Source organism: Spermophilus citellus (assembly GCF_964194105.1).
Source record: "Spermophilus citellus genome assembly, chromosome: 11".
Taxonomy (NCBI): Eukaryota; Metazoa; Chordata; class Mammalia; order Rodentia; family Sciuridae; genus Spermophilus; species Spermophilus citellus.
Window position 1 is genome coordinate 46,218,731 of NC_138192.1, and position 27,849 is coordinate 46,246,579.

The following is a 27,849-nucleotide window of genomic DNA, read 5'->3' on the forward strand; positions in this document are numbered from 1 at the left end:
AAAAAGAAAAAGAAAGCAACTAATTCACTCCAGATACTTAGCTTTAACTTGAAGCACCCAATAGAACAATTAATTCAAGTGTATAAACCCCTTGTATACCTTCTTTAATTCAATTGATATGCTAGTTAATTATATCTAAAATGATTGTATCTTCCTTCAAATTAAAGGTGAAATTAACTTTCTTGTTGAGAGTAGATAAGATGAATAAGGGACTGAAAAGAAGTTTATAAAAATAAAAGAATTCCTTCATTTGGTATACTCGATTGTAGATTTTTATTTGTTCATTGCCTAAATACATGCTTTATAAATTTCAGATGAGAGTGACTTGGATTTATAGAAATTATTATTTTTTTAAGATTTGGGGGATTAAATTTTAAATAATTTCTACCCTGAATAACACTTGTGATTATATATACTCTAACTAGCTATCTTTATTTCTATCTCTATTTACCCATTTATAACTTCTCTAGACAATTTCAGTTGTGGGTAACTGTGGTGATATATAATCCTATTATTCACATTTTTTTCCATTTACTTTCCTATTAAATATTTTTAGCCTGAAACTTCAATTCTGTGTGAAGCCAAAATCCCTATATGTACCTTACTCAATTCAAAAGGTAAACTACTCCAAACCCTCCCACACAGACCACAATATATATTTGAATAGTGTTGACATGTGCAAGCTTAGATGTAGAAGGGCTGTCAATAGTCATGAACTTTGAACAGGTCATATCTTTACTACCTGGATAAAAGCTGTATCTGTGCCTACATTTTGTCTAGCTAGCCCCAAGGATTCAGAGTTTGTGGTTCACCTCTTCACTTCATTGACTCACACCAGTGCCTTAGATCAGGGGAGGGGAGTGCCATCTAGAGCCATGTGACATGCCATACCACACATATCAGGGTCTTCATCAGAGTTGTCTCCACAGTCATCTTCTCCATCACACACCCAGAAATGCAGTTTGCAAAGGGAATTGTTGCAAAGGAATTCATCAGCTCTACATACATTTCCTCCTTTATGTTAAAATGAAAGAGACAGAGAGCATTAGAAGTGCCAGACATCAGGAAACACATCCCTCTAATTATTTTCTGGCTTCCTTATATTTGTTTCCTGCATAATACTAGGAACCAGTTATGTGCCAAGTTTTTTGTTGTTGTTGTTGTTGTTTTGGTTTTCTGTTTGTTTATTTTGTTTTTACAATGAAAATATTCTCATGTTGCAACTATACATATCATATTTTGTTTAGAGAATACTGAGAGATGACAGAAAGTCATTTAAATCTATATTATCATTTTATGTTTATATAACATTTTATGTTATTAAGCATAAATAATTTAGGTTTTTAAATTTAGTAGGTTTTGTTATTAAATATTCTTTTATCTAGACACTCCTCTGCTAGAGGGTAATTTGTTTGTATATAAAATACATACTGACTTATTAAAATTAAAAAAAAATTGAAGTCACAGTGAAATAATTTTATAAAAAGAATAGGAATTTGGGCTTATCATGCAATATTTTGGGTTTTTTTCTATACAAACTATACAACAACATATATTTTTATAGTTTAAAAAGGTTTTATTTTTTCCTTTTCCACATGTAAATAAAAAGCATCAGAAATACAAGATTATAAAAGAACATTATATTATGTTAGAATATTACAACATAAAAAATATTAGAACATAAAACTGTCAAGTATATCCAGCAGATACAAAAAAAAACCCAAAGAAATAATAAACTTGTGTGTTGGAAGAGAAAGTGGAGTTTTCAGTGGTTTAGGTATTCAGACTGTCGGTTCTTTCCTTGCATTGAATAAGCTTATTAATTTTTCTGAGACTTGGGGCCTACATATGTTACAATAGAAGCATGATTAATCTATAGAATTATATTTTCAGGAAGTACCTGGAGTAGGAACACAAATCTGGGAATTTAGAATTAAGCTAGATAAGAGTGTTCTCATAGTATTGTACTACTTTAATTCACATGTAAGATAAGAGATGTGGACATCTGGGATAATTTGGTTCCACTGACTTAAAGTATTAATATGTTTTAAAATGACATGTTCATTAGAACATGGGTTTTGAGGGGGAAAAAAAGTGGTCAATCTTATAAGCCTAGAAAATACAGAAATATCCATTGCTTATCTTGTGAATGCACTTTGAAGAAAAGAACAAACCAACAATCATAAAGTCAAATAACTATTCTTGCTCTGAGTTGACTTGCCCCACAAATATCTAAATCACTTTCAATAGCAAAAAGTCTACTTATAAAATGAATATTTTAGAATGAAAATATTGGCTGTGCTATTGGGATTTTGGAAATCAAGATGGGGAAAAAAAATCAGGCCTAGAAGAAAAAAAAGAAAAAAAATTGAAGCTGGGGAGCAAGTTGCAGAAGAGAAATGACAGTAACTTGATTTATAGAAGTTACATTTGAGAGCTCTTAAAATGATTGGCTCCTCATGATCTGATGGCTAGTGGATGAGGGTAGCAAGAAGAGTGAGTAGTCAGGCATGTTACTCCATTTGGGGTTTTGTGTGTACCAAGCAAATATATTTTGGATTGCATGCAAGTCTTTGAACCATTTGTTATATTCAGGGATAAATGTGTCTGAAATATAAAATAGATTTCCACATTATATATGTGCATATCAGAAGGAACAGAATGTCATCATCATATGAAGTGTAGAAAGAACATGGAAGAAAGCATCACAGAAAGACTGAAAGTCTCTTGGAAAGATAAATTCTCCACACAAAAGAGAGTAAGAAATAGTAATGAGAGTACTTAGAGAAATATTTGAAAAGAGTAGCATTAGACAATACATGGGAAAAGTGTATTAAAGTGCATTTTAATAATAATGCTGAGTAGATTTAGTGAAGTGGTGGAGTGTTTGGTGGAATTATTGTAGTTGGTTTTTGAAAGAGAGAAAGAAGTCATAGAAAATGTGGAAATATCTTGTTCATAGGAAATGAATGAGAGGAGAAAGTCTCCTTAGTTGCTTGAACCTGGTTTGTGTAAGAAGGAAAACAGATGCTTGAATGCATTGAAATGCCTCTGAAATTACTCTGCAGCCAAGATAAATTTCAAATCACAGGAGAAACAAAATTCCCCAAGAATCTAGAGAACACAAAGGACCCGAGAGTTAGAGCAAAATAATGGATTGGCCATAGATTGGAAGTATGAAGGAGAGCAAAATAATGGATTGGCCATAGATTGGAAGTATGAAGGAGAGAGTCAACTTTTAAAAAGCTAGATGTAGTTAATAGTAGAGACATTTTTAGGGAAAGACGGGTACCTGGCTTAGAAACTTGTGTGATAGTTAACGCTGATACTAAGATCTTATAAGATATTAATTTGAAAAGCTACAAACAATTTTTTTTGAAAAAATGCTTAGCAGAACTGTGACAGCTTTCTCTTAGAACTACAGATGGCAGCAAGTCCTTAGTGAATGCACCAAGGTGACTACCAATATCTGAGACCTGTGATAGTCGTACATCAGTCTGTGTTCTGTTCTTTCAAACATGCAACACTGACCTGAATAAGGCTATAATCTAAAAGTGACATCATTAATCAACCCCAAACAACAAAAAATACTATTGTCTAACAACTTTTTTTCTCTAACAACAATAAAGAAGATAACATGTGCAAACTTTAGTATTAAAGAAACTAAACATATGAATATCAGTTTGAGATGTTTCCTTAATTCAAAATCAAAATCTACAGACTATGAAGGAGAGAATTATATTTTCTCTGAATAAAGATTCTAATGACAAATTGTCTATTCTATTTTACAATGAATTAAATTCAAACAGTTTGTGAATGAACTCTTGACATCCTCTAATTATTTAAGAAAATTCTATTTGTAGCACATCATTTTTGTTAAAAGGAAAAAAATGAGTTCCCTAAGGATTATATTAGGTAACATTATAATTTTCTCCATAAGAGCACTGGACATGCCACTGTTTTTATTAAGAAGAGAAATATAAATTAAATCATAATTGTAACAGAAAGGCAAAGGTTTTGTGATACCCTATTAAGGACTTCATGTTGTACTATATGGGATTTGCATTTCAAAAAAGGCATCATGGGGTTACTGTGATACCCTGAGTCTTACTTAAAATGCTTTATTTTGAAGTGGCATGAAGTACACACAAAAAACAAAAATGGTATAATCTAAGGAGATTGACTGGATTAAAATTCTAGTTTTCTTGTCATGTTTTTTTATCAGCTCAACAGGAGGTTATTAGAAAAATAGAAATGTGTATGTTAATTAACAATGGATGTCTGAATTTTAACTGAGCTCTTGCAGGTTTGTAGAATTCTGGTCAAGTGTATCATCATAGCAAATAAGCATCTAGAGTCTCATCTTAATTTGGATTGAGAGAAGCTTTAATATATGATAATATTTTATAATTTACATAAATAGTCTGCACATTTTTGAGCTCATGATTATTAAAAAGAATAGTTCTCCATCTTTCTTACCAAAATGCCATAAAGAGTAGAATAAAATTTGAAAGCTCATGCTAGAACAAGCACTGAGGTCATGTATTTTGCATTTCAAAAACATAAATACTGCTTTTAATTCCATAGTATTTGGGGTTAGTCATTTAAAGAAAACTAGTAAAACTGACTAATGGAGAAAATGTGCCAAACCAATTCTACAGCATTCTTAACTTCCAGGCCCCATTACTAAGCTCTTGTTGGCTCATGGATCCATATTCAAGATGAGTAGAAGTGAGATTTGATGAAAAAGATGTTTATTCTGGCATTCCATTTTCTGAAAGCCTTGAAATATATTTTATCTAATGCCTAAGCCACTTCCTGAGTGTAAATTAAATATGGAAAATATGAATTTTGTCATGACATAGGATATATCGACACAGGATCAAATACTTCAACTAACAAGGTAATTTATTAGAACTTAATTATGTAGCAGCAAAGAATCCTAAGAAAAATTAGAAGTATAAGTGAGAGGTGTTTGACATTTTTGTAAATCATGAATTAAAGGCTCTTGACTTTATTTTTTTTTAGACTATAAAGATTAAACATTAGTAGAATACTTTTAAATTTGAAAACTACTTCAAATTCTCCAGTTTGTTCAGGATATGATCAATAAAAAGAAATAGCAGATAGAAATCTAGTAATTAATTCTATTATAACCCTACTGTTGAGTGGGTCCTATGTAGTCAGGGAATTTTGAGTAAAGATTGACAATGGTTACATTTAAAAAAAGATGAACTTGGCGGCACTGTATATTATTTATTGGACACTAATTAGGTGGTTTAACAAAAATAGACAAGTACTATGAGAAGGAACTAGACTAGCTGCAGTGATAGCAGTTATTATGTGGAGTGGCATAGTTATCATCCCAAAGTCTTTGAACATGAGTATAAATGAGTTGTGGCTGTCAGACCATACAAAATGTTTGTGGTACCTAAAATTATCAAGTAAAAAATATAAGTGTGAAATCTGGAGTTGTAGCTCAGTAGTGGAGCATTTGCCTAGCATGTGTAAGCAACTGAGTTCCACCCCCAGTACTATGCACGCATGCACTCACACTCACTCATACCCACACACATCCGCAAAAGTACATGTGAGAAGCTAACCAAAGGAAGAAACAGTCATAGTGGTGTTTAATATTTTATTGCCATCTATAATGCACTTCAGATTTTGAAGGTATCTTGTATTTCTTCTAAAAGTGCCCTTTATCATTGGGGGATAGAGATATTTCTCATCATAAACACCCAATCTAATATTAAGAAAGTAGAAAATATTTTTCCTTGAATGACCAAACAAACAGAAGTAAATATTTTAGATATATTTAAAGAATATAAGTGCTGAATGCATTTTCAAATGCCTTGCATCATGTGGCAGTATTTAATATCATCACTGTTGACCATATTCCAACTATTCTGAAATAAAAAGTTTTTTGAGAAACTTTTGTAAGCAAGTCACAAAAAAATTTAAATTTAAATAGCATACTCAACAATGTTAAAATAAAAATTACATAATTTGTGATCATTTCAAGCTTCAGCACACAATTTCTTTGCTTTTGTTAATTCTTCTTATTAACTCAAAATAGTAAAAATTACAGCTTTTAGTGTGGTAATTTACAACCAAAAAGTTGTTATCTGTCATAAAATGGTCTTCTTATAGCTGGAAAACATACACAAAAAAATGAAAATTATTTTCTAGACTGATAGAAACATAGATCATCTTCTCAACAATATGTCGAGATGGAGAGTTGAGGCACAACTTATGACCTACACATCATTTAGCACATGAACATGTGCATTTTAGTGTACCAGGTGTTCTTGTTCATTTAAACTTAAGTAAGCGGGCTGGGGATGTGGCTCAAGCGGTAGCGTGCTGGCCTGGCATGCGTGCGGCCCGGGTTCGATCCTCAGTACCACATACCAACAAAGATGTTGTGTCCGCCGAGAACTAAAAAATAAATATTAAAAATTCTCTCTCTCTTTCTCTCACTCTCTCTCCTCTCTCACTCTCTCTTTAAAAATAAAAAAATAAAAAAATAAACTTAAGTAAGCAACCTGGAAGACAAACCATTCAAAGAATACAGAAAATACTTTTGCAATAATGACTATAGTAGTTACATTCTTTCTTTCTCACATATCTTTATTGCTATCCCAGCTTCTATCTGAAAACACACTTAATAAACTCTAATTAAACACACCCAATAAACATTACATTTGGGTTGACTTTGTTATGAATGACTGAGATATTCTGTATGAAAATGATCTGGATTTTGCTTATTTAGAACAAGCCTCTATGTAAAGGAAGTAGAAAGAATAAAATTATCTAATTGTTCAATCCTCTGGCTCTTGCACATGCTGTATATCCTACATGGTACCTTAATTTTCATTTTCTCATTTTACAGCACAAACAAAAACACATTACCTCTGTCACAGATCTCTTCATCACTGCCATCCACACAGTCATGAGTTCCATCACACAGCCATCTAATTGGAATACAGTGGGCTTTATTTTTGCATCGAAACTGATCTTCCTTACATTCAGTCACACAATCCATCTGTTCAAATACAAATGGGCACTGCAGTTTTCATTAATGATAATGATACAATCATAGGCACAATAAGCAAGCAGCTTATAATATTGGAGATTTATCACAGAGTGGGATTTATTTTATTTAAGCTTAATAAACATAACCTCTACAAATGACAATGGGCTTCAGTATATATACAGTCTAAAGATTTGAGGATATGCTGAAATGATTGCATTCAGTGTATCTGTCTAATATTTTCAGACAGTGCTAAGAATCAAGGTTCTGTCTCTACTTTCATTCCATTTGTTTTCCCATTCTTACTGAAGGTAATTGAAAGATATTAATAAAGCAACAATAGATTTTTACCTCATCTGAACCATCAGTGCAATCATAGTCTCCATTACACTTCAAAGATGCTGAAATACATCCTCCACTGGCACATATATATTCACTTGATGAGCACGTAGGAGAAGCTGAATACAATTATAAAGTTGAGATTTAGATATATTTAAAGTAATGAATGGTTTGGGAGGAAGTAGGCATATGAAAATATGAATACATGGATGACAATAAGAACAGTGGACATTATTTAAACTATAGTCAATAACTGGTATTAAAGATTCATTTTAATATGCTTTATAAAATTATTTCATAATATTAAAATTCAATGATATAATAACTTATGTAGTAAGGATTTCACTCATTAGACTAAAAAAAAGTGGGAAAAAACTTTATTTCTTCAATCCCTTTGATTTTGAAGAGTTAAATTAGTTTTGCACAATTTTAATTTATTTGAAAAGGGAAGTCTCAAATGATTTTCAAAACTACAAAAATATTAAATAGCTGTTAGGAAAGTTCATTCAGATATAAATTGTGTAATGCAAAATGTGAAAATCTTGGCATGGTCTCATAGGTACAGAGATATTATTTGACTTCTTATGACATAAATATAATATTTAAAAAGTTTTAAGAAGTTTGTTGTTTTTGAGAGTTTAAACATAAATACATATATAGTTAAGAGAGCCTCTCGAATTTGCAGAATTCTTTTATGAGACACAGATTTAAAAAAACAAAGAGATAAATAAGTTACTACTACTAGCTCATCTAGTTAATGATTATAATAATTATGACAACTGCCTTTGTCTGTCAATTTGGGTTTTATAGGCTTGCATTCATGCCCCAAGGGTCCTGACCTTATGTTAGATCACTAATGGCCAAATGTACTTGCATAATAATTTTGTGGTCTGAATTGCTTTATTCAAGAATGCTAAAAATCTTTTCCCTTGAGTTTTTATTTTTTTTTAATTGGCAGCATTTGCCTAGGGAATCTGTATTAATAAAAAATCTAAGAACATGTCTAGATTTGATGAGAAAGAAAGATGTGATCAATTAGCACTATGGACTCTAGGTAAATATTGCAGAATGAAAATCTGTTGTGTTTTGTTTATCTGCTTCTTTGGCCTAGTCTCTCAAGGTAATGTTTTCATGGCTATGCACACACTGTAGTATGATGTTCCCCAGTATAATAATACATTATTAAAAATAATTACATTATTTTTAAAGATAATGTAATTAAAATAAGCAAGTAAAAAAATTAAATGTTTTCATGAGCATATGTATAGAGTCAAATTTAAGAATAGAAATGCATAAACTAGATGGTTTCTCTGTATACTTGCTTTTGCTTCCTGATTATATTTTGTTTTTTTTTAAATATTTATTTTTTTTAGGTGTAGATGGACACAACACAATGTCTTTATTTTTATGTGGTGCTGAGGATTGAACCCGGGTCCCACCCGTGCGGCATCCAACACTCTACCGCTGAGCCACAATCCCAGCCCTATAATTTGATTTTGGCCCAAGATGTAAATACAAGCAATACACTATGCTGCTTCTTACCTGGCACATTGAAAGACTGCATTCTGTCTTATAACCTTAATTTCCATAACTGAAAACTTGACTTTTATCATACTTACATTTTCAACATATTTCATTTTGCTATTTGGGAAAACAATTCCAAATGGTGTGATAAGATATAGAAACCAGAAAATCAAATTTGGCTGCATAATTCTTGGATCCCATGCATAATTATCATCTGCCAAAAAAAACTTTTGTAACATATGAAGGGCACACCAATTAATTTATCCACAGATATTTCAGATTATTTCCTAAAATCAGTAAATAAGTGCCTGTGTCTCTGTTTTCTGTGTATCATTTCTTGAATTTAAATCATATCAAGTTAAAATGTCAGCTAAATTAAAAACCACTTCAAACATTTTTACCTGGCTCACAGTGTTTCTCATCTTCCCCATATTTACAGTCTTCATGGCCATCACATTTCCACTTTGCTGATATACATTGGCCATTGGAACATTGGAACTGATCTTTGGAACAACTTGTTTCACAATTTCTCTGTCAAATCCAACACAGATATACTTAAAATTAAAAACATTTAAAAATATCTACAAACTCAAAAGACAGCTAGAGAACATCTTTGTAGAAAGTAAGGCATTTAGAAACCACATTTAACACATACACATAGTTCAGATGGTCATATTTCCAGCATGTAACTACACAACCGAATTATAATAATTTTCTACTTTCATCTGTCTTTATGAGCCCTAGTGAAACAGAAATAGAAAAAAAGAACATAAATTCTGAGACTTCATCATATTAAGTAAATTGCTGTCAGTGTATCATTCTTTAATTGATAGATAAGAGGTAATGGAATTTTAGTAGTTGCACGCAATGCTGAAGATTTTGGGAGAAATAGTAGGGTTAAAATTATTTCTAAGCAACTATATCCAGCTTGCTGGGGCTATGAGTGATGTTGTGGATAGAATGTGAAACAAATCATAATCCTAATGCAAATCTGATCTGTTTTTCATTGGCAAGATTCTAGCATTCTTTTCCCCTTCTCATTATTTCATTTCTTCTAGACTAGTCCTTTTACAACTTAGCTAGTGTTCATAAATCTCCTCTTCACTTCAGACACTTGTTGTTAAAGAACTGTGAAATGAGCTGTCACAATTGTCATTTCTGCTGGCCTGCGCCCAGGTTTTATTTGGAAGTCAAACAAGACAGCAGAATTACCTTTGGGATCCTTTGATGCTTTATATGAGATAAATGAAAGATCCACCAGAAATTCATCATCTTGAAGTCTAAAACATTGGTCAAATGGGTGCTCCAATGAAGTATCTTCCTTGATGGTATTTTTCTCTTGCACAGCAATATCTATTTTTGTCAAACTATATTTGCCTGACCCTTCTACAAATGGTGCAATACGCTCACAGCTTGTGGAAACCCACAGTGTGAACAGTGTTAAATTATGACTATTTCTATTCAGTTTCACCCCCATATAAGGAAGAAGAGTTGACTTCCTAGATTTCATTTATTTACTTTTTGCTGATGGCAGTTTCATTAGACCACCTGGTATATAATCAATTTTATTCTTCCTTTTTTCCCCATATAATGAAGGTTTGCCATTTGTAAGAGACTTTCTTAGATAACAATAAAAAAAAAAATGAAGATTTACTCCCTGCAGTTGATAAACACATAGTATGGTATGAAAGACCAACAACTAATTCACAATTGTAGCAAAAGTGTATTAATTGCCAAGATAAATGAATATGGAGCATTTAGAAAGGGCTTCACAGAGGAAGCTTCCAGAGATGGAACTACCTAAGTAGTTTTTAATGGGTAAAGGTAGTTTGAAATGTGGAATGTCTGAAGGCTAAGCCAGCTTATGTGACTGATATGAAAGTCACTAGAGAAGTAACCCTTGAACTTCCCATGAGAAAAGACTTCATACACTTTTTTCACCACTCAGTTTATGTCTAGGACATATAAGCACACAATAAAAACTACTGAATGAATATAGGGAGTAGCATATCTAGAAAACATATATAAATGAATATTAAGTAAAATATTTCTTACTTCTTTTTAATTTAAATTTATTTTATTTTTAAGTGATGCACAGAAACACAAAAATTGTATATATACATGGAGTACCATGTGGTGTTTCAATATGCATGCATGTAATATAATGTTCAAAATAGAGTAATATCTGTCTTAAGTATTAATCATTTCTTCATAGTGAAAACTTTCAAAATACTTTCTTTTAGTTTTTTGAAATGTATAGTTCATTATTATTATCTATAGTCATCCTACTATGCAATAGCACATCCAAACTTACTCTATCATGTAACGGCAACTTTTAACAATCTTTCCTGTCCCCCTTCATCTTTATTTTCTCCAGCTTCTGGTAACCACCATTCTCTCCTCAACTTCTGTGAGATTAACTCTTTTAGATACCATATATCAGTGAGATCATGCAGCACTTGTTTTTCTGTGACTGATGTATTTCACTTGACCTAATGATTCCCAGATCTATTCATGCTTAATGTCACAAATGCAATATTTCATTATATTTTATGGCTGCATAGTATTCCATTGTGTTTATGTATCATATTTTATCTATCTATCCATTGAAGTTGTTGGATACTTCAATTATTTTACTTTCTTGGCTTTTGTGAATAATGTTGTAATGAACATAGGGGTGCAGATGTCTCTTAACATACAGATTTTATTTCCTATGGATATATACCCACTAGTGGGATTACTGGGTCATACTGTAGATATATTCTTAACTTTTTGAGGAACTTTTGTACTGTTTTTCAATACAACTGTACTACTTTACATTCCCACCAAATGTGTGCAAGGAATCCCTTTTCTCCACATCTTTGTTAGCACCTTTGTCTTTGAATATTTTAATAATAGTTATTTTACTAGGTCAGGTGATAGCTCATTATGGTTTCAATTTGCATTTCCCTCATGATTAATGATGCTAAGCATTTTTTTAAACACTGGTTGCCTATTTATATGACTTCTTTTGAGAAATGTCTACTGAGGGCTATTGTAGATTTTTAAATTAGGTTTCTTAGGGTTTTTGCTTCTGCTTTTGCTTTTTCAGATGTATAATTTGCAACTGTTTTCTTCATTTTCTAAGTTGTAACTTCACTCTGTTAATTATCTCTGTTTGCTCTGTAGAAATATTTTAATTTGAAATAATCTCATTTGTCTAATTTTGCTCATTTTCTGTGATATTGGGGTCTTGTCCCAAAACATATTTGCTCATTCCAGTTTCTTGATGCCTTTTCACTATGTTTTCTACACTTTAATGATTTTGAGATTTATATTTAAGTCTTTAATCCTTTTGGTGAGAGACTGGGGTTTAGTTCCATTCTTCTTCACATGGATATCAAATTTGCCTCAGACCACTTGTAGAAAAACCTGTCCATTCTGCAATGTGGGTTGTGAGCACCTTTGTCAAAATCAGTTGGTTGAAGATATGTGGGTTTGCTTCTAGTTTTTCTATTCTGTTCCATTGTTCTATGTTGTTTGTTTTATACCACCCATATCATGCTGTTTTGATTATCATACCTTTGAAGTATATTTTGAAGTCAGATAGAGTAATGGCCCCAAACATTTTTATTGCTCAAGATAGCTTTGGCTATTTAGGGACTTTATGTTTCCATATACATTTTAGGATTGTGTTTATATTTATGTGGATAATTTCAGTGGTATTTTTGTAAAGACTGCATTGAAACTGTAGATTCAATTGTGCTTCAATCTGTCACAGTCGTTTGCCATTCTGATACTAAAATTATCCCTTTTGTCAGTGGTAGTCACTTTTTAAGTTTATCCCTGCATATATTAAACATCACAAGTCTTGCATCCTAAGACCCTAAGATGAGCTGCTCAGTTTCATTTCTCAGACCTAGAATTAGACATTTCTCATAGGATCCTTATTCCCTTTAGTTGGAAAATGTTTTTTATAAGTCACTCTGTAAGTACTAGTAATAATCCTTTCTGCTGCATTGTCAAATGTTCAGTATCAGAAGCAGGAATTGTATATTTTAAGAAAGAGAAAGATAATCAAAATCACATTCTGATAGTCATACATTAAATATTACAGGATTTTTATTTAATATTTATTTCTACATTTGTATTCCATTTTACTCTAAAATTCCGAGTGCTAGTGACATTAATATAATTAAGCATTTGAATGACCCTACATAACTTGCAAATTAGCAAAATATTATTACTAGAAAGTGTACAGATGCAGTATAAGATGCTTTGACATTTCTTTTTGTACTTGCAGTATATTATGTTAGTGCAGAGACCAACTATTATAATTTTAAGTCACCTATAAAAAAGCTTCTCAGCATACGTCAGAGAGATATAAACTTGATATGAAATTAAGCTGATCCAAGTTTCATTTTTTTATTGTTGTGACTATACAATAACAAAGTAATTACACTATGAGTTCACATTTATACAAAAATTTATCTTCAAAAATCTCTCAACTTTTGTTCTCAATATAAGCTTCTCTTGCATTCAATCATGCTTTCTCTCCATTTTCTCAATCCTCCTTTTTGTTTGTTTGCTTGCTTATTGTCTGATTTTTGTCAAAGCAACTTGTACTCTAGACTTGAGAAATTTCTGCCTATACTGTTAGCCACTTCATTTCACATGAACTGTAATAAATGATTGTAAATACAGTCAAAACTCACTTTTTAAAGAGTTAATTTGATTCCCTTGCAGCATTATCATAAAAATGTCTGAGAATATGGATATATATTTTGCTATAAAAAAAGAAAAACTACATCAACCAACTAACTTATGCTTTGAGAGAAATGCCATTAGTAAAGATGATTACTTTGACTTGAATAAAATTTTAAGAAAGGTTCAAATTAAAATAAGATTTTCATTTTGTTAGTGTGCCTTGCATCACTACTAACATGCAGGATGAAATCATAAGCCTTAAGCAATATATCTTCACCACTTGATGTTTCACAGATTCCACAAGCTTGTGAAACATATTTAAAATAAAACAAATGTCTATGACATGAATTAGTTTACATTAAATATGTTTTACTGACTTGGGAATGTTGATATCATTTTTGAACAAGTAATTGCTAAGCAAGTATGTGGGGAGTCAGGTGGTCAGTATAAAAATGTCTTGCTCCACTGTGGATTTTTTTTTAATTATTTTGATTTCTGTGCTGTGGATAGTCTACAAGTAGAAGCGGTATTTTTCACCTTCTCAAGCCCTTTGCAACATTGAGGTTTAGGTTTTTTGGCCTTTGTGTAAGAATGTACTTATATTGTTTCCAAAATCTACAATTCTAATGTGATCAGGGCAATTTTCCCATCATGGTGAGAGAAAGATTTGCCCCAATCCTAGTAAGAATGGCTAAGAATTGAGAAAGAAAGTGTTTGCATGGGTCTTATAAACTTTAGGGATGCAATATTCCCCAAAGAGAAAGAAAATCAGTGGATGTTTGGGGGAGTTGGACCTGAAATGCAGAAGCCTCTGGAGCTGCATGGGGGATCCTCCCCAGTCTCCATTCAGTGAGGCGACCTTTATGAGGGGCAGGTATGTACGTTTGCCAACCAGAGTGGCAGAGCTCTAGGGAGTCATTGTATTGTAGGAGATACAGGGTCCACTGAGGATTTAAAACCTCATTTTCTCCTTGGACTTGACTGTGCAAGCCCTGTGTTGCTGATAACCAAGTAAACAGAGAAAATCCATAAAATTCCCTTTTACTGGATTTCTCCTTGACAATGGAAAGAGAGAAACTGGAGATTCAGGGATTTGATTGAGAAAAAAAAAATGTAACCATGTATTGTTTATTACTTTTTTAAATATTATGGAATAACTATCAGAAATATAAGCATAAAAATGTTAACACAATAAAGTTTGTGGAATTATACAGAGAAATTCTAAACTTTTACCTAAAGCTATGTATACACATAGGCTTTATTATAAATGGATTGTGATTCACTACCTCAGCAAAGCTCAACTTGTGGTTTCGTAAAATTGATGATCCACACCAAAGCTTGTAAGACTGTATCTACGGGAAAAAAAGGGACCTGGGAGAAGAAAGTGTTTAAAATGCATAAAATATTAGTCTTGACTATAAATACTTCAGGAAGTGTATGAACAACTTCCCAGATGACAAGGGCATCAGCTACAGGGAATAGGGTTTCCAAACATCCTATTCCCAACACAGCCATTCACCAGATGAGGTAAAACAGACTATAAAATTAACTGTCAATAGCAACACAAGAATTATTCCCTGTGCAGGTGTGTGCAGCACAGCACATGGATTAATACTTATCTCAGTGTGTCAGAAGCAAAGCGCATTTCAGAGTGGCCCTAGGTCACACTTATCAGACTGAATAATTGTAATTCTAAATGTGGTTCTAAAGTACTGCTTTCTTTTCAGTTTGAGTTTGTAGGGATGCTTACCTCATCAGAACCATCTGCACAGTCAAAATCTCCATCACACCAGAACCTTGAAGAAACACAGTCCCCATTGGCACAGAGAAAATCTTTCAATGTACAGGTCTGTGGCTCTGGGGACAGAAAAATAGCACAGGGTTTTTCTATTACATGCAACTGCATTCTAAAATTTATATGACATTCAACATGAGGAAGCATTAAAGAATGAAAAAGAGGTTAGCCAAGCAGAACCAATAAATTGTTTAGGAAAAATTCTCATGAAGCATCTAGAATACATAATATAATTATTTTTCAAATTTATTTGTAAAGTCATAAATAGAAAGTGGCTTTACAGAAATAAAGTGACAGCAACAACAACAAATAGAAGACAAATAACCAGCTGCTTAAAAGACAAAAGTTTGCATGTTGTCCTACTGTAGCAATGATATTTTTCAAGTTAACATTGAAGTCATTTAATGTATGCAAGAGTCTATTTTTTGACTTGTTGCACCTATCAATCTATTTGTTAAATGGGAAGAAAATCTAGTTTTTGTTTCTTCACTATTTATTTTGTATCCTGGTGATTTTTAATTATTCAAAATTGCCACCAGAAAATCCAGAGGTCATGAGACAAGAAAGGTACATGAGAATATTATTGGACATTGGTAACCGTAAAGAGGTCCAAAGGAAACTGTTTTCTTTGAAAAATGCCTAAATGTTTATGCATTTGTTTACTTTTGCCCTGTATCATTTACCTGTCAATATAGATGATTTGCTAGTCATTCATTCACTTAAGCTTTACCATATTCCATACAGAACATAAGCTAAATACTATGAAGTACTGCTTGGCTTAATTCCTATGTGGAATATTCTTCCTCTGGACACTGAGATAAGATTTCAGAAATTGTTTCTGCATGACTGACAGGACCATTGGACATCATCTCTTGTTAGACTGATACACAGCATGATGAAAGACAACCCCTTCTAGTTTTCTCTATTAATTGTATTTACAGTTGTGTCACACACAATAATATCCAGGTGAGGGAGGAATAAGAAGCAGTCATTAGATTTAAGAAACACTCAAATGAAGACTAATCTTCTGAATAAATACTGTGAACAACTCAGTCTGCATTCGACTATTGCTGTATATAATTTACCTAGTTTCTAACTAAAAGGTAGCATTGTCATTGTTTGGTACCATTGAAGGCTCCTACATTTTTATATTGAAAAAAGCCCTTTGAGAACATTTGAAGAACTTTGGGCAATGTAATATGTTTCAGAGAGCAATTTGTTCTGCTCTGGGGCTTTGTTTTAAAATGTGATCTTCAGGCTAGGAATAAAATGAGATGTCATTTGATATAAAGGAGAAAAGCTACTAAATAGGTGAATCTCAAATGTCTCTACACTCCTTTGTTTAGTGAACATGACAACACACATTTCCCTTGTTGGTTTTTGTATTGTACTCATGTATATCCCATTTTAACCTTAAAAATAACTTTATTCATACTAATACCACTAATTAGCACAATACTAATAATTATACAGTTAGTATAATACTGCAGGCTAATACTAATACTATTACACTAAAATAACTAATACTATTGTATTAGTACAATGACTACTAATTACTTATTTCTTGTTGGGCCCCAGGCGAGGTTATTGCCAAGTACTTAAATTAATACACCAATGACTCATCCTAACAACTGTGTAGGTATGTGCTATTGCTGTGCCCTTCTTAGATGAGTAAATTGAGACACAGAGAAGACAAGAAATGCTCTTCAATCACCCAGCTTGAGGAAGAGCTAGTATTGATCTTGAATCAAAACACCTGGACACCACAGCCTGTGCTTTTTGCTACTAGATTATACTGTTGTCTCCCGTACAACTGAGGAAGTAATATGTGCTCCTGTGTAACAGAGAAAGCCATGAGAATCTGAGTTACTTATCTAAGATGTATACTAGCGATGCCTATTTTACTTAATAATAATGAGAAAGCTCTTGTGCTCTTATCATCATTCCACACTGAAGTCATTTCCCCTTCAGACAATTGAAATTTAATTTTTTAGGAAAAAGCAATGAGAGTGAAACGTGAAGTTTATTTAACAATGAAAAATAATTACCCAAAACATTTTCATTAAAGGAACAAAGAGTGAGTACATTTAAAACATATCGTACTGAAATGCTTAAAAAGATCTAAAGAAACATTTGATTTCCTTGGTTTGAGGGTTAGCTCAATGGGATTCTTTCTCCAGTGTTCTAATTTTGAATAGTGAAAGATAACTCTGTTCATCATGTGTTCAATGGCAATGATTTCACAAGCTCTGACATATGTTACTGTATGGAGGGTTAGAAGTTGTTGATGTGAGATTACAAAAAGTTATGTAGCCAGGTTTTAGTGGCATTTGCCAAATACTTCCACAGAGAATTTGTTCTATAGAGACTTTGTCCAAACATTATCAATTATTCTATTGTATGACAGATATGAACAGGGCATGTAATTTTCTGGGAAAAGATATTTCAGTGCAAATGGAACTTCTGCATACTTCTATCATGCTTTATAAATGATCAACAAATCTACATATGAATAATAATCATGAATTACTATACTTTTACATGCACAAACGCCATCAAAGAATAAGGTAGCTAATCAATTTCAAACTCTCATCTACATACCTTACATATTTTTAACACTAAATAGCTAAATGTGTAACTCTTTCATGAGGAAATGTAACTTAGAAGGTCCTGGATAATTCTTTCCTCTTATTCCTTATATTACCTTTGATCTTTTCCAGATTTAAAAAAAAACATTTTTCAATTTTGGCATAATAATGAACACTTTTCTTGCACCACCACCAACAACAACAAAAACAAAAAGATAACTACCTGAAAATTAACCCAACTGGAAAAACAAAAACAAACAAGCAAAAAACAAACAAACAAACAACAACAGTAACAAAAAACTACAATGTGACTTTTCCCCTGGTATTTCTCAAATGGTGTTCCCACACTAAATTTTTCTGCTATCACCTGGAAACCTAGACTAAGAGTGGAAGGGGAAACCCACATTTAACAATTAACACAATTAACCAAGGTCTCCATAAACTTCATCTAGACAGCAGATTAACAACCAAGAAGCTTCTGAAGGGCATGCTTTTATGTTTTGGAAGACCAATCTCATTTCTATAATAAGACTGAAAAATAGGGGCATCATATTGTCTTCCTTCAATATTGATGGAGGCAATGATATACAGACTCTGTATTGAAAAGAAACGTGGAAACCATCTTGCACAAAACTGAAAAAAAAAAAAAAAACTGAAGTTGAGGAACTAAAGTGACTTTTAAAGCCATAGAGTTAGCCACAGACCAGTGAGATATTTGGAGCCAGATTTTCCACTGCCTAGATTATCATAAACCACTAATGATAAATTTGAAAATAATATGAATAGGGTATAAACAACTAAGAACAATTTTTAGAATATATTTAGTATAACTGACATTCTATACAAATAATACTCTGATATAAATTCAGTGTGAAAGTACTAGAATTTCAAATAAGGCAGAAGCAGCTTGTCACCATATAAACCTTAATCTAGTTGATCAAATTACTTGATATTTTAAAATCCATAAGACTTCTTAGTGTGGATATAAACCAATTTATTTTGCACATCAATTACTTAGAAAGCACACCCGCCATATATTATATTTTTGTTGATAAAAATAAAATAGATGGTGAAATTTCACAGGCATTTCTAAATATTTGAAACAGATTACAAAATAACCCCACTGAAAATGAAATTTTCTTGTTTTTAAGAGCAGAAATCATTGTAGAAGCAAAGTGTCCCTGCTGAACACTTAACCAAGGAAATGATCAGCAGATGATGATGAAATGACAATGGACTAATTATCCCATGTAAATATAAAAATGTAGAAAGCATATTACATTTAAAATATAGCTGGTAATTAATTGCTCCACTACCATTTGAACTCTTGCCATGACTATGACAGGAATGTTTCTAACAAAATTTGGAAAGAAAATCCATTAAATTAGATTCATAAACAAAGAAGTAGAAAAGTGACTTTAAAAATGTCGCTGTTGCTTTTTAAATATAAGGTTGATTTATTATCTCTGCTTCTAAGCAATAGCTTACAATTACTGAAAAATGTAGCCCAATGTGCATTAAACTAGCCAATAATATTTAGAAAATATGATATAAAAGCATGGTTCATATATACATGAAATTTTGCATTATAAAATATATATTTATATATCTATATTTAGACAGTATGGAGTGTGTGTATACATTAATAGTTGCTTTAATAGATAAGAAATAATTTGGGAATATGTTGACTATCTACACACACACACACACACACACACACACACACACAGATGATTGAATCCACAGTTGCCTTACCACTGAGTTACATCCCAAGTCTTCTTTATTACTTTTTTAATTTTGATACAGTGTCGCACTAAGTTGCCAAGACTGTCATAGAGCTTGCCATCCTCCTGTCAGGCTCCTGAAGACCTGAGCCCAGCTGTTGATGGCATTTTAATATAACAACAGTATTTAAGCCTGACCTCTATAATACTCTTCTCTCGGTGATTATTCATTCTTCATACAGCTTTTGCCTATGTAGAATAGCTGACATTTTCAATGTTTACATCTTCCTTCTCATTTGTTGTGGTCAACTCAGGAAAGCATCTTCAAACATAAAAACTTCAAAAGCAACTCAATTATCTATATCTAAAGAGTCTTCCTCATATTATGTTAAAACATGATAATATGCTCTGATACTTGTCTTAATATGCTCTGTAATCCACTCTTCTAGGTCACTCTATAACATAATTCATATCTGTTCACTATCTTCTTTCCTCTTCAACTTCATCAATATTATTTGACTTAGGCAAAAGGTTCATAAAACTTAGATACTAAGACCGACATAATTGGGTATTTCATATTACAGTACTTGATAGTATAGCCACTTCCCTTGCTTATTTTAAGGGCTCTGTGGTTTCAATGATTTATCCCTGTTGCCACAGTGATAAGAGAGAGTCAATGTTCTTTCTCCTTGCTTTCCTGTGCAAAAACTCACTTTTAGATATTAACACAAAGACACTCAGCCACTTAAGAAACCCCAGCCACTCAAAGGCAGACTATCCTAACTTCTTTTTCTTTATTTAGTATACAACATCTTTCATGCAATTTCAACTATTTCCTTGAATAAAGTTCTACAGGCATAAGTTTTTAATGATTCACTCCTTCCCACCCTCTGTTGTTCTCAATATCTTTCAAAGGGCTTTTGTTTTCAAGTATCTATATGATAATAAACACTAAACATAGTAGACCTAAGCTAAATAGGTATTTGAATATATAAGCCCTATATACATTTTATCCTTCTATACTACCACCCTTACCCAATTGAATTTTCATCTAAATCACTAAACAGATCTGAAAACATGTATATATATATTTTTTATTTTAATTGGTGACCAAAGGAATCTGAAGCATCCTAATGACTCCCTGCAATATTGTCTGTCTCTCTAAAGACTATGGTTGGGAGGTATCTGTGTGAAAATGGAATGATAAAAATTCCCATATTTAGAATAGTCTGTTATTGAAATGATGCAGATATTTCACACTTGATGTACTTGATTCTCAAACATAGGTAAGATTAAACTTTGAAAGCTATTTAAGACACTATTTCATAGTTTGCAAGCTATATATTCAAGTGGTTTATTAAGACTTTCACTTTCCTAATTACATGCCTTAATATATAATGTTTTCCTATGTAGATTTACTCCTCTGCCTCCTGGGAAATGAGTGGCCTTAGTCCAATGAGATATCTGCAAGAGCAGACGTTGCTAGTATTAATATACATTAATATCTTTTTAGGTAGTATCAAAATATAAATATTCAATACATGGAATTTAATTATTATCTTATTTTAAATGCGGCTGCAGTGCTTTTTTTACACAGCAGAATATAAAAGTGCTGATAAGAAATGTACTCAGAAACATATTAACATATTAATGCTAGAATACAGACATTGTTACAATTTTATATAGTACCATTTTTTTTCAAGAAAATGTTGAGTAATTATTGTTTTTAAATTTATTACATAAAAATGCAGGAGGAAGATGATAATAGTATTATTCCATTTTCAGAGACAAGCATCCTAAATAAATATGATGTTCACCACTCCAGAGAGAATAAATGATAATTCACTGAAAGATGCTCTTGGGTGAATCTGTACTATAAAAGGATTTGAGACTGAAATGAAATGAGTACCATCCGTTAAAGAATGAGATGTTTTGTACCATCTCCCCATCATTCGGCTCATTGTATGAACTTGCACCAAGGGCTTCCTTCATTGCATACTAATGGGTTGCATTAAACCTCATGATACTTTCATACCAATTCTGAGGACTGGAAGAAAATAACTCCCAGGATGAGCATTTCAATAATTCTACCCTTTGAGATTCAGGTCAATTTAGTCTGAATATTTTTGTCCAAATGTGAATATATGTATAAAAATGTGAGCTGCAGGACAGCTAGTTTCAAATTTTACCTTATCTGAAATAAAAACTGCCATCTTGCTTATTGAATGAGCTGTCAAACTTGCAATGTTATTAGGCAGAAGTTACTTACTGCAGTTTTCTTCGTCAGAATTATCACTGCAGTCATTCTGGCTATCACACCGCCAGTGATCTGGAATACAGTTGTTGTTTTTACACTGGAATTCATGAGGTCCACAAGTCTTTTTATCTGTAATGGAAAGAACCAAAGTTTGCATCATTGATTTCCATAAAGACATCCCTCAAAATATCCTGACTTCCATGCCGAATCCATGGCATATAACATTTCCTAAGACTTTAGTTCCATTATAGAATGAGAAACATTGCTGGGGAAAGTGAAAGTAAGAACTGAGAAAAATTCATATTTTTGCCTTTTGTCTGTTTTTATGTTGTTACTGGTCATGTTTTCATCACAGGCTGATTGCACAACAATGGATTAGAACTGCCAAGCAAAGTCAACACAAATCAGGCAAAAAAATAAAGGTCAAAATTATCCCAAATTATCCTTTTTAGGATACTCCATTTCTGCTATGAATTAACAAAAACATATATTATTAATCAAACTCTGAGGATGCCATCTTATCTTTCTTCCCAAATAGCTCTTGCTCATATTTAACTTACGGATAGTTATTTCTATTAAATCCTGACCACTATCCACTCAGAAACTCACATATTAATACAGATTGAACAATATTTAGGATGAGAAGTATTGAAAATTACAATTATTTTATTCAGATTTTACAGTATTTGCATACACATAATAAAATATCTTTGGAATATGACCCAAGTATAATTGCACAATTAATTTATGCTACATATGCACATTATACACTTGCCCAAATCTAATTTTATACCATATTTCTAGTATGCTTATGTTTTCACTGAGACACATCACATGGGGTCAGGTGTGAAATTTTCCACTTATACCAATAGTTTGGCACTCAAAATATTTTCTTTTGTAGTATTTCATATTTTGGATTTTTAGATTTGAGGTGCCCAACCTGTTACAACGTTTTACATGTGTATACAAAGCTTGAATATTAATAATGTGCCACTACACACAAAACTTTAAAAAATACTATGATATATAAGAAGTATTATCTAATATTTTACTCTACATATCACAAAGCAGAAAATCTTTGAACTTTAGGAATTTGATGAATTTTCACTAGCAATAAATGGTTCAACCAATACTTTAAAAAATATCCTTTTACTATTGATTTAGTCTTTTTTTTCTTTGAGAGAGAGAGAGAGAGAGAGAGAGAGAGAGAGAATTTTTGATATTTATTTTTTAGTTATTGGCGGACACAACATCTTTGTTTGTACATGGTGTGAACCCGGGCTGCACGCATGCCAGGCGAGCGCGCACCGCTTGAGCCACATCCCCAGCCCAGATTTAGTCTTCTTTATAAAACATCTAATTTATGGCCATATGAAATTAGAACACATGCAATATTAAATTATTTTAAGCTTAAATCAGAGATTTCTTAATTTTCCAAAGAGTAATAGCTAACTACAATAGTCCAAAGCAGTGTTTCTTAAACCTTCAAGTGTATACATGTACCACACTTGGGAAGTGTGCAATAATGGAGAGTGTGATTTAGGAGAAGTTCTGAATTTCTTTGAAATGTTTGATAACATTGAACTTGGTCTACAAATCACATTGGTATAAGGAATAAAGACATTATGAATTCAGTAGCATAAAAATAATAAAATTATAAATTTCAATGCAAAATTCAGTACACATTTCACTTTATTTTACTTGGATCAACTTCTTCTCAGTCATATATTAGAGGTGAACATTTAAAGTGCTCAGATTAATAAAATAAGTGAACAATAGGAGAAGGTAAGTTATTTGGTGGTAGTTATTATTCTCTGCTTCAAAATTCATCTTATAGAATTCAAAATCAAATAAAATAACAAATTAAAAGTTTTTTAGGCATGATTATGAAAATAAAATAGTGAGGATTTAGCTCAGGTCTTGGTTAAGTATTTTAAGAAACATGATCATATTCCTTTCCCATAATATCATTAAAGTGTTTTATTACATTTATTTAAACAAAGAGGCTAAATAAGTATCAGAAAGTTTAATTTATCTAATTTTACAAAAGTGTTAAATGGTAAAAAACAAATTCATAAGCAGTTTCTGATCCAGTTAACATTTTACTAAAGAAATTCTTATGATAGACTTCAAATAAATTTTCTACTATATAAAAACAAAACAAATAAACAAAGTATTGCTTGTGATTTACCTTCTTCACTTTTTTCTTGCCTGCTTTCTAATGATTCCTCAGAACTATGCTTCAGGGTATGCTGTGTTTTGATATATTATATGGTCTGTGTTTTATCTAACTTTACTTTAAACATTGGCACAAAATCTACCAAAATTCTGTGACATTCTGTACATCTTAGTAAAAAAAAAAAAAAAAGAAAAGAAAGAAAGGAAGGAAAAGAAAAAGAAAAAGAAAAAGAAGATGTTTCAAAAACTGGGAAAATATACAATTTGATTTTGATTTTTGGCATTTCAAACCAGTAAAGCAAAAAAAAAAGAACAGAAAATGTGTTTTTTAAAAATATTTATTTTTTTAGAAGTAGTTGGACACAATACATTTATTTATTTATTTATTTATTTATTTATTTATTTATTTATTTATTGTGGTGCTGAGGATTGAACCCAGGGCCTCTCACATGCTAGATGAGCCACAATCCCAGCCCCCAGAAAATATGCTTAAGTATTATTTTTGTTTATTTCTTATCACATGTTGCTTATGTTAGTTTAGGTAGTTTTCAAAATTTAGAATCTCAGAATATAAGAAAGATCCTAGTGAATAGACAATGTGATGTCATAATATAGCTGCAATCCCAAGCAAAGAAATCCTCCATGACTGCAAAAGATTACACATCGTTATTTAGTATGAACTTAATAGGTGGTTTTCAGGATTTTTGAAATGTTTCTTTTACTTTTTTATAGGAAAACATTAATATAATATGTTGTGTTTGAAAGAGATATGCACATATTTCTTTAAAAGATTACAAATTAGAGTTTGTAGCTAAAATTTCCACTTGAGACATACAGAAACAATGTTGAGGGAGATTAATTGCCTGATGTATGTCTATGCAGATTTTGTTTCCAAGTTATCTAACTTTTCATTAATGACATTACATGTAAAACTTATAAACTATATAGCCTTATTTTGCATTTCAAATATCCCTTGAAAATGTACACACACACACACACACACTCACAAATATACAACATATACAATTATAAGACAAACTATACAAATAAGGTTTAAGTTAGATGATTTCAAAATGTTATACATTAAAATCACCTGTGAAACTTTGAAAAAATATTTTACCCAGGCCACATTCCAGATCAAGGAAATGACACTCTCTGTGTGGGAACCAGACATCAGTTTATATTAAATCTAGTCTAGTGATTCCGATGATCAGTGAAGATTGAAAATCACTGGGCCAAAAAACTGATTGAGAAATAGAACATGTATTTCTGCATTACAGTACTCTGAGTAATCTTTCTTAAATTCTCACAATATGTAGTGTTTTTTATATTAATTCATGTTGTTGAATAACATTAGAAAAAATGTGCTATTCCATTTCTTATCCTTATAAACATGAAGAAAATAAATAAAGTATTCTAAAACTTGCTGTCTTGAATGTTTTCACATAAATTGCAGCTACTGGTACAAATTTGATACCCCTAGATAGGTGGCGTGAAGGACCTTCAATGTAGACAACTAGCTGTATGTAGTATTACGTGTATATTGTAGTATTACTGATGTTTGAATAGGCATTGGGTATTTCTGAGAAGAGAAGAAAAAATCCAGTGATAATGATGTCTCTGAGAGCAAGAACTGTAGAAGTGCTCTGGGAGACTGTGGTGGCAGAGAAAATTAAGTTTTTCTCTCTATCCTAGTCATGGGAACCATCTCCCAGCAATATTCCTCATTCAGGGAGGCGGCTTCTCCAAAGTGTCTGCATCAGCAAACCCCACAGTTACAGACAGTCATGGGTCCTGCATCCTGTGCCCTGGTACCCAATAAAAACGGGAGTAGAAAGATGGTGGAGTGGAGGGAGAAAGCATTGCTGGGCAGTTCCTCAACATCAGTCCTACAAAGGGAGAGGATCCCTTCTCTGAGAGGTGAGTAGTTAAGGGAATACATTGAAACTTAAACTCTTAAAAAAATTAATACACAAAACTTTAGTTACCTAAACATCTGAAATAAAAAGTAAGCAAAGTGCTGGCTTGAGTATGCCAATATGGCCTTCCCTGGTGGTTGCAAGAGTAGCACAGACAAACAAGGCATGATTGTCAGAGAGGAGGAGGGAGAGGAGGAGAGAGGAGATGAAGGAGTTGAGAGAGGAGGAAGAGGACTGACTTGGAGAAACCTGTGAATTGTAGGGGTAAACTGACATTAATGGACTCAGAGCCAGTGGGGGAGATGGTTTGGTGCAAACAAATCCAGAACTGGCTTCCCTTCCCACAGGAAAACACCCCCAGGCAATGGAACTTGCTGTTGGACTCCCCAGGAAATTGGAAAAATAGCTACACTCCACTATGCAGGAGAGAAAACTGCCTCAGTGCTCCATATCCCCATTAGCCCCAGCAGGCACCCCCACCACAGCTTCTCACAGGGAGAACTGCCAAAGCACTCTAGTGACTCCCCTGACCTCCAGTGACTACACCCCCACCTCAGAGAGAGGGAGACCATACCATCCTGGCCTCAGAGTCCTCAAGAATATAGGGATTGCTGCTCTGTCACAAACCATCCTTGGGCTCTGTGGACTATGCTGCACATAGTGGCCTAATAAGGGAATAAGTCTGACATTGGGAACCTCCTGTGGCACCCCGCAGGTATTGATCACCTGATGCAGGTATACTTCCCCCTCAAGCTCTGCCAGAGATTCCACCCAGCACCTGGGACTGGTGTGACCTGCCAAGATGTCAATGAACCTGCTGACTGCAAGACAGCTGGAAGCAAGACTTTGCCCTTGAAACCTTATCTCTGCCTTTGATGTCCCCTGATATAAATAAAGCAAGCCTGGGCTCCATTTTGCCAGAGTATAGAAGCTCCATCCATCTGATCAGCTTGCCTGTCCTGACCCTACTTTTGTAACTACTTTCTGTGTCCTGTGGTTTTTCCATCATTTTATTTTTCTTTGCTTTTATTTCTGAGCCAGCCCATTCCACCAAGGGGAACCCCATTTCCATTGCTTGCATGAAACTCGGGGAGACTGCTCTTTACAACCCACCTCAGCATAGCTTCTCTGGGCAAAGGGAACCAACAGCCACCTTGGCCTCAGAGCTCCTCAGGGGAAAGGGGACTGGCTTGTCCATCAGCAGACTGGCCTTAGAACACCTCAGAAAAGAGCAATCTGAACACTCTAAGCAGTCAATCAGGACACCTTTGCACTCCCTGAATGAAAAGAAGCTGCTGTACTTGCTTGAAGCAACAACCAGCAGAGACTAGACCATAGAATGAGATCTCCTGCAATCAGCTTAAAAATAAAAAAGCCCAAGAAAGCCCCTAAACCAAAGAAACTGAAATAGTCATAAAAATTTTTAACATTGACCATTCAGTCTCAAGACCACAAAAGGGAGAAATTCTACATTCCTGTAGTTGCTACATGGTCCACAGGAACATCTATACTACAATGCAAATACCTGATACTTCATACTCATAAAGGTGAAGCCAAAACTGGTGGACAGTTTATCCCTATATCCCACATCAGATTTTACCAGAGATCCTAGAGATCCAAATAGGGCAGAAACTGGCATTCCCTCCTCATCTGAATTAGGAGGAGATGATTAACTCTCAGACACCCACCCACATCCCAGAGTATGCAAAAACTCTGGGATGACTTCAAGAGAGCAAATATGAGTATCATTGGGATAGAAGAGAACATGGAGATACAAGCTAAAGATATTAAGGACATTTTCAA

General features: G+C 33.0%; 1 protein-coding gene across 1 annotated transcript in view; it reads right to left on the reverse strand.

Moving 5' to 3' along the window:
- LRP1B (LDL receptor related protein 1B) overlaps positions 1 to 27,849 on the reverse strand; it is a gene marked incomplete at its 3' end in the record, with an annotated part of 1,847,377 nt that overhangs the window by 122,418 nt on the left and 1,697,110 nt on the right. The window contains exons 67-72 of the mRNA XM_081262419.1: positions 21,962 to 22,078; positions 15,336 to 15,442; positions 9,301 to 9,430; positions 7,388 to 7,494; positions 6,916 to 7,048; positions 892 to 1,014 (exon numbers count right to left, since the gene is read on the reverse strand). Coding sequence (XP_081118545.1) covers positions 892 to 1,014; positions 6,916 to 7,048; positions 7,388 to 7,494; positions 9,301 to 9,430; positions 15,336 to 15,442; positions 21,962 to 22,078 — 717 coding nt within the window. The remainder of the gene's footprint in view (positions 1 to 891; positions 1,015 to 6,915; positions 7,049 to 7,387; positions 7,495 to 9,300; positions 9,431 to 15,335; positions 15,443 to 21,961; positions 22,079 to 27,849) is intronic.